Source organism: Lactuca sativa, chromosome 9 (assembly GCF_002870075.4).
Source record: "Lactuca sativa cultivar Salinas chromosome 9, Lsat_Salinas_v11, whole genome shotgun sequence".
Classification (NCBI taxonomy): Eukaryota; Viridiplantae; Streptophyta; class Magnoliopsida; order Asterales; family Asteraceae; genus Lactuca; species Lactuca sativa.
In genome coordinates, this window is record NC_056631.2 from 106767763 (window position 1) to 106776511 (window position 8749).

At 32.4% G+C, this 8749-nt stretch overlaps 1 protein-coding gene and 1 long non-coding RNA gene across 2 annotated transcripts; both read right to left on the reverse strand.

The window, feature by feature from the left end:
- Positions 1 to 1092: 1092 nt before the first annotated feature.
- On the reverse strand, positions 1093 to 2106 carry LOC128129072 (uncharacterized). Its single transcript, XM_052767768.1, has 2 exons — positions 1554 to 2106; positions 1093 to 1490 (listed from the first exon to the last, which is right to left on the reverse strand). Exons 1-2 carry the CDS (start codon positions 2104 to 2106, stop codon positions 1093 to 1095), a joined length of 951 nt encoding a protein of 316 aa, XP_052623728.1.
- A 4317-nt stretch (positions 2107 to 6423) lies between these two features.
- On the reverse strand, positions 6424 to 8749 carry LOC128128535 (uncharacterized). Its single transcript, XR_008226511.1, has 2 exons — positions 8614 to 8749; positions 6424 to 6680 (listed from the first exon to the last, which is right to left on the reverse strand). It is a non-coding gene; the product is annotated as an uncharacterized LOC128128535 (long non-coding RNA).

Sequence of the window (8749 nt, forward strand, 5' to 3'; positions counted from 1 at the left end):
ATTATGCAGGCTAGAAAGTAGTCAAAGTATGTAAAACAGTAGTCGAATACTGTCAAATAGTATTCAATTTCTCATACAACTTACACAAAAATATTGTTCGAAATGACAAGTCTATTATTCGAAATGACAATATATTATGCAGGCTAGAAAATAACAGTCAAAATCTATAAAACTGTAGTCAAATAATGTCAGTGTGGTTTTTGTTAAACAAAAAGTAGGTGTTGCATTTATATAAATAAAACTTTAAAAAATAAAGGGCATTCTTTTGTAAGGTAGGGTTTTCTAAAATGGAAATGTGTTTTTATTAAAGGAGCATCTCAGAACATCTTACATAATTAAATTGGTTTCCACATATTAGGAAACTGTTTCGGATACAAATTATGTTCGCGGTCGATAAAATCCCCTCTAATTCTAACAACATCTGTTAGACGAATCCACTTCTTAGTCTCTTTGATTTATTTTTGTAGTTTCAGCAATCCATTTTTCTTTTTCTATTACTCGATCTGCTAGCTCGTTTGCACATTGGTTGATTCGAGACTAATTTGAGAGTCCCTTTCGTTGGCTTCTTCGACGGCCTTCATAGCTTGGAAAATGTCATCATGAATGTTATCTGGGAGTGGGAAATCTGGGCCTTCCGGAATTGGGTTGTTATCCGAACAAACATAGCAATCTTCTTCTTCACAATGCCAAACACCGAAGTAAGATGATTTCATTCTCAAATTTTGAATGTTGTAGTGTATCACTTTTAAGATGTGTGCTGTAATGTTCTAATGTATCACGTTTAAGATGTATGTTCGTTCGTTGCATATTTATAGTGGGAAACCGACATAAAAGTACTGATTGGAAGAACAAATTTACTGTTCAGAATGACAAAATATTATGCACAATAGAAAGTAGCAGTCAAAATTCATTACGAAGGAGAGAATTTCGCTTAACATGGAAATGTTCATCATGAAGTGGAATTTCGCTTAAAAACAAAACAATTACAATTTTCAAATATTATATGCTTACGTAGGGACTTAAAACCACAATCTTAGGTTACTCCACATCTATTTAAAAAGATAAGTAGTAGCAAATAATAGTCAAGTAGGATTACATAGGGATTAAAATGACCATCAATGGCTCTGGTATTTCCCATTCAGCTGCAGGTGGAATAACGTTCACATTTCTAGTCTGGTATGCAGTTCGAAACACATCAACCCGATAATATATTTGAACCATATCGATTAATTCCGTGTTGTTTGTATAACGTGCTGCAGAAATAGCATGACCACATGCTATACCCAGACTGCACCATTTCCCACAAGAACATGTGTGTCGGTTAAGATCTACAACACATGTTCTTTTTAGATCAAAAACCCGAAAAATATCAGAAGGGAATGGAGACGGGAACTCAGGTGGAATTTTAGCCACTTTCCATCCTAGAGACTTTTGCATCCTCTTGTGAAGGACCATCTCTGCATAAGGGGTGAATACGGTGCTCAACAACCCTGAAAAGTAAAAAGATAATCAATTATGTATATTTTACTGGTTTAAAAAGGTTGATACATTACCTCCTATGACACTGCTTTCTGCAAACGTCTGTTGGATGTACTGAACAATTGTATCAATTAGCGATATTATCGGTACATTGCGTTGCGTAACCGATAACACCGATAGGAATTCTGGAATATTAATGTTTAGTACATTCCAACGTATATTAGGGAAATAGGCTCGTGCCCATTTCTTATTTCCGATGTTGGTAAGAACCTCACGTGCAGCATCACTTAACTTAGAAAATGATTGTTGAAAATCTTGCGTAGTATATGCTTTGCATGGACGGAAGAACAAGTAGTCTAAATTTTTGCTATGACCGATTCTTAAGCGACAATAAATCAACACACTCTTAGACGAATAACCATGATAGGCATCAAGGAATACCTGACCCACATAGGAAGAAATGGTATCGTCCATATCTGTTATGAACGCAACTTCCCTACCCTCCCCGATAGCATCCTTCAGCTTCATAAGGAACCAAGTGCAAGAGTTAACATTATTTGCCACCCCAATACCAAATGCTATTGGCGTAGTGTTTTTGTTTCCATCCATAGCAACTGCTACGAACATTGAATTAAGATACTCTCCTCGAATTCGAACATTGCCTATAAAAATGACTGGAAGCATGCATCCTAAGAATGCGTTGATCTATTTCATATTTTTTATAGCACAATTAATAGTTTTTAACTAATATAAATCTTTGTAGCACAAAAAATAAACCAATCGAAAGTACATTACCACACATCGAATAACGACAAAACATAGTTGGAACCGATCCAAAACATCAATTTTGATGTAAGTGTAACTATCGGGATTTATACGTTGAATGTTGTGTAGGTAAACAGGCAAGTTGGTAAAGCTTTCTTCATGGTCATTGTATGAGAAACTCATGTTTAGTGTTGACGAGTTAAACACAAATTTAACGATAAGGATGATTTAAATAAATACCTATAGAATAATGGGGTAGTCAACACCTAGAAAGGAGTAGTCAAACGCTAGTAGGTAGTAGTCAAATGCTAGTAGATAGTAGTCAACACCTATAACATGATAGTCAAATTACAATCATATGTCCGAATTTCACTGTACGATAAGACAACACATAAAGTAGTAGTCAGACGCTAGTAGATAGTAGTCAACACCTATAACACGGTAGTCAAATTACAATCATATGTCCGAATTTCACTGTACGATAAGACAACACATAAAGTAGTAGTCAAACACTAGTAGATAGTAGTCAACACCTATAACACGGTAGTCAAATTACAATCATATGTCCGAATTTCACTGTACGATAAGACAACACATAAATTAGTAGTCAAACGCTAGTAGATAGTAGTCAACACCTATAACACGGTAGTCCAATTACAATCATATGTCCGAACTTCACTGTACGATAGGACAACACATAAAGTAGTAGTCAAACGCTAGTAGACGGTAGTCAATACCTATACAATAGTAGTCGAATGGCAGTATATAATCCCTTGACGAAATATATTTACCTATCAATGAAGGTTTAGAAACATGATCAAGGATCAATTTCACATAAAGATTAATTATAAATCAGTTTTACTTACATGGAAATGTTAACGTTGAAGAAGATGATGCCATGTTCTTGATTCCTTGTCTTCCCGTAATGGTGCCTTGATGATTTCCTGATGGATGGATAAAATGAACGATCATGGTGTTTTATAAGGAGTATAAGCATAACTGAAAGACTATTCAATTCCTCCAGATTGTTCATATATTCATCACTTGCACCTTATGGAAAAGAGATTGGAACCACACAAGTATAGTCCCTTAAGTTATGGACAATTGTCATATCCATCATACTACAAATATTAAAGTCCAGGGACCTGATATGTCATTATGACAATCATTATGGTACACAATATAAATGTACCTAACATGTACTAAGTATTACAAAATAGTCCTTAGGCCACAATAATGTGTTATTTTCCAACATTCTCCCACTTGGCCGAGTGACTATTTGTATACATGTTTCATTATTTGGCCAAGGTAAGTTCATCAGGTTTCATATTAGTATCAAAAGCAGAAAAGTACAGACTTGCGCATCCATTTTAGATACGATACCCCCACCGATCATAGTATGGTACTTCATATGAAACTTACGATTAATTTAAGCCAAATGACTTGAGTTAAGTGGTCATGCATTATATTTGTCTATATAGAAAGTAATTGTGCACAAGTTATTAATATAGGCAAATTGCATATTATGGAGGAATAATAGTCAAGTACTTGAATAAATAAAATTAAAATTAAAAGTTCCATTAAAGCACTATGCTAGAATAATAGGTGTATATTTAAACCCATGTTGACGACATGTTCACATAATTGGGTGGTAGACCTTTCATTATCAGATCCACTAGCATATTTTTAGTGTCAATGTGTTCGATACAAATATTATTTCCCCCACTTGCTCTTAAACGAGCAAATATTTTGTATCGAGGTAAAGCCTCATTCCACTATAATTATTGCTAATGGAAAACCTATAGAGACAACATTATTGCAATACATTTTTTTAATGGCCTATAAATGGAGTTTATGATCACGAGTCATGTGTGTTTAATTTCTCAACAACATTTCATGGAATGTTTCATTATCTATGAAATCAAATTTCTCCATCATAGTTGATATAGTCGTCAATGTTTATTTATGACTCTCCCATGATATTGGCCGACAAATAGTATACCAATGTGTCGTACTAATGACTACTTATCTTTGCATTTTGTAAAGACATAGCCAAGAAACATATCACTTATATGTTATTACTTATTTCACTAAACAAGTTTGTCATTATTAGTTCCATGAAAATATTATAAAATTATATTGGTAGCTTCCTAGTGATTTAGACCATGCTTTAATGATAACGGCTAAGCATGTCACCGAAAATATGTACCTTAAATGTGGAAGGAACTAAAGGGAAGTATTGTTGCATTTTATATCGACTTACTACACACTCATTATATGTATTTAGGGACATGTCTAAAGCCCTTTGGATTCCTCGATGTATTTATAGGCCTATTGCATATTAGGCTTCACCAAGATCCATCATATCAAGGTGATGTGACAATAAATGTTTTGATTTATGCAACATATCATTGTTATTACTCAGCAAGATAATGTCATGTCCATATAGTATGAGTATGATAAAGTCCCTCCCACTGATGTTAAGGTATATACATCGATCTACATGGTTCTTAATTAAGTCATTATTGTTCATCACCTTGTCGAACATTAGATACCATCGACATGAAGCTTGATTCAACACGTATATTGATTCCTTGAGTTTACACATCAGACGTTCTTAACCCTTATAAATGTAATTGTTTGTGTGGGTTATGTAAGCATCATTGTGTAACTCTTAGTTAAGAAAATTGTTTGACCTATATTTGATGTATCTCTAAATCCAAATGAAATACTGGAGCCATTATGATCCTAAGGAAGTCAATTCGAGACACACGTGAGAATGTTTCTTGTTAATAATTACCCTGTTTTGTGAGTACCTTTTAGTGAGCAAACAAACTTTATGACATTCAATGTTCATCATTGGGGTCCAATTTGGTCTTAAAGACCTACTTGCATCTTATGGGTTTGAAAAACCTTTGGTAATTTGGCATGTTCCCAAACATCATTCGTTTACATTAAATTAATGTCTTCAATCAAAGATTTATTACACTTAGTTGATTGATCACAAGTTATGGCATCACTCCCCATGACATGGCTATTTCCTTCCCTTTGCCAAGATCGGTCTCATGTAATCGTCAAAGTTTATGTGTTGCTGACTTCATAAGAGAAGTCGTACATGCTATTTCATGGGTTTTAACGCCAACATCTTGAGTGAGATTTTTTATGGTGTTTCATTTGCCCATGCATTTGAAAAAGCTTTTCATGAGGCAAAACTAGAATCTCCTAATGAAGTGCTAATAGTAATGAGCACTTGAATTATAATTGAAGATTCTTGAAGGTCAAAATCCCTCAATACACCACTCCCACTGATTTTGGCATTCATAAGAAATCCTACATGCTTCATTTATAGAATTAAGGTACTATGTGACAGAACAAAAAGTCGGTAACCTTTAATACTTTTAGGATAGCTGATGAAGAAATAACTTACAATTTTCATGTTCATGTGATTCAGAATTGTAGATTTTTGTTTCGTTCGTACATCCACACCCTTAAAAACCTAAAGCTTGTATTCTTCCTGTCAAAACTCAAAGGGAATTATATGAACAAATTTTAAATGAACTTTGTTTAAGATGTGGATTGCCGTTTTTAATGCCTAGGTCCAAAAATCGGGGCAACTTGGTGTTTGCAAGCATACTTTTCACCATGTCCATTAGATTTCTAATCCTCTTCATGAAAAAAAATCTTTAATGAGGAGTACACGACGGGGGGTATTGGTTAATTATGCCATGATCTTTACAAAATTCAAAGAAAGATCGGGGTCTGTTGCCAAGGTTTGTATGCCTGCCATAATATATGACACTTATATCTAATCTTAATGCTTATAATTTATGGACAAGTTGTTTTTCAACTTTGGCGTCAAGCGTTTTAAGCATTCTAAGAGATTTAGATTTTCATTTCTTCAAGTATGGATACATGCATCAAGAATAATAATCAAGAAAAGTTATATGAGATTTTTGACCATATACTACAGATGTCAAGTTACCATAGAACTTCATATTTCATGACACGTATCATCCTATATTGCGATTTGTGGCCTAAGCCTTAATTTCACAACGTGGATAAAGTCTCAACGTCTCAATTTAAGTTATCGTCAATATTAAACGATATTAAAGGTTCCATAAAATGGTTGTTTACTTATAATCATAAAGGTATTTCTTTAAACAACCATAGCCAACAATATGAGAATTGTAACTAACAATTACATTATTGTATCCAATCATAAAAGTATAGCCAACATTCGCTAACTTTGATACAAATAATTAGTTTCAAGTTATACTCGATACATAAAGAGTGTCTTTAAGACATAAGAAATATCCACTTCAAAAAAAACATGAAAAATAACTTGCATAGCTAAGTGTTTCTATGTTCAAGTCTTCATCATTACCAACATTAATTGTTCCGTAAGTTCAATCCATCTTTCGGATTGTATGGAATCCCTGTAGTGAAAGAAAAAAAAACATACGTACAATTGAACTTATAAATAAATCATAGATGCATATAATCCATCTTTCCTTGCAATTCATTCTTTCCTTTTGCAAAAGTTTCATTCCTGGTAATGACAATATTTTCAACAAAGTTTTTGTACCTTATTAGAAATATCCTGATCACTTATTTAAGTTGCAATTTTTTTAAAGTGATATTAAAGGCATTTCATGGGATAGCATGATAAAACATACCAATATACTTATTATTAACACCAAAATAATAAGTCGTATAGACACCTGACTCAAGTATCAGTTTCGCTTTGGCTAGACCAATGGTTGAATATTTTGGTATCCTAAAAGTTATAATTCGCTACATAAATATTGCAATCACCTTTGGGTAGAAATACAATACTTATGCATATTATGCTAAAATTCATTGTGATAGTTGTCATCCAATTAGCCTTTGGGTCATAGAACAATAACTCAGACAATTGTTTAATGTGGCGTTTCATTAACTCTAATGTCAAACTTAAGTGACCTTTCTTTGGTCCATTCACTTAAGTGCAACATAGAAGTTAATTACCACTTATTGTTTAAAATTATAAACTTATAATTTATCAAATGAGGTTTATAAATAAAGGTCAGTTACAATAACTTTCTTATAGTGGCAAAGTAACCATAAATAAAATGTCAATCATGTTAATTTGATGCCAAACTAAATGTAAACAAATAAAATGGAAAAGTATATAATCATTGGTAAGATTATACATGATAACTTGACAAAAGATAAAAAAGCCTGACATTATCAATGATTGTGGAATAAGAGAATCCACATTTTCCATCATAATTTGCATAACCAAATTTAATTACATTCAAGTTTGATGGAATGTTTGGTAAACAATTAACCACAAAATAAATTACTAATATATCAAGTAGAGGCTATACTTGTTTAAAATTTACTATTAACATTGAATTTAAAGAAATCCTCGATTATGATGATATGTTAAAATTATGATGAGACAATTACGTAAGTGGTGGGGAAGATATGACAAAACATGATTCTTTTATGGTTCTCACTTCAAAACCCATTAGAGTCCACTTATCATTTTCATAAACATCGAATCTAATAGTTTCTTTTTGGATCAATTTTATTAAGACATTAATAATAATAAACCATGAAAATTTAAAAGTTTCAATATTGATCATGAACCAGCAAATCAAAAATAAAATAACTTTGAAATCTAATGATTATCATATGATTGTAAAATGTACTATTAGAAATTTAGAAGCCAAACTCAAAACCAAAACCAATATTCGTTTACAATTACAATGGGTCTTTTGGCATAAATTATTCATCAAAAAAATATATACATATAATAAAGTAATAACCCTAAAGGCTACAAGCCTTCTTGTGTATGTCAGATAACAAAAGAAAAAAAATACTCTCCTTCTTGCGTATGTCAGATAACAAAAGAAAAAAAACATACTCTCCTATAAGAGCTTTCTTGAAACCACAAGTTCCATAAAGGAACATGAAATTAAAATATATATTTGTTCATTTTAGTGAACGTATTGAGGCTTTTCAACAAAGAAGGCATGGACTTTATCAAAAATTCTGGAACCATAATTATGTAGTAATGACAAAGTTTACTTTTTGCCAGTGATTTTTACATGAACCACATGATTCTTTTAGTAATCGCAGTTTCGAAAGCATTTGTTTCTAATAATTAAATCCCCATTCATTATCTTGTAATACCAGAAATTCAAAAATTAGGGTTGAGATTTTAGGGTTCTTATGAACCAATTCATTATGAATCAAACAATAAAACTGAAATTAGGGCATAAAAACTTAATTAAAACCATGCTTTGATACCAAATGAAGGTTTAGAAACATGATCAATGATCAATTTCACATAAAGATTAATCATAATTCAGTTTTACTTACATGGAAATGTTAAAGTTGAATAAGATGATGCCATGTTCTTGATTCCTTATCTTCCCGTAATGGTGCCTTGATGATTTCCTGATGGATGGATAAAATGAACGATCATGGTGTTTTATAAGGAGTATAAGCATAACTG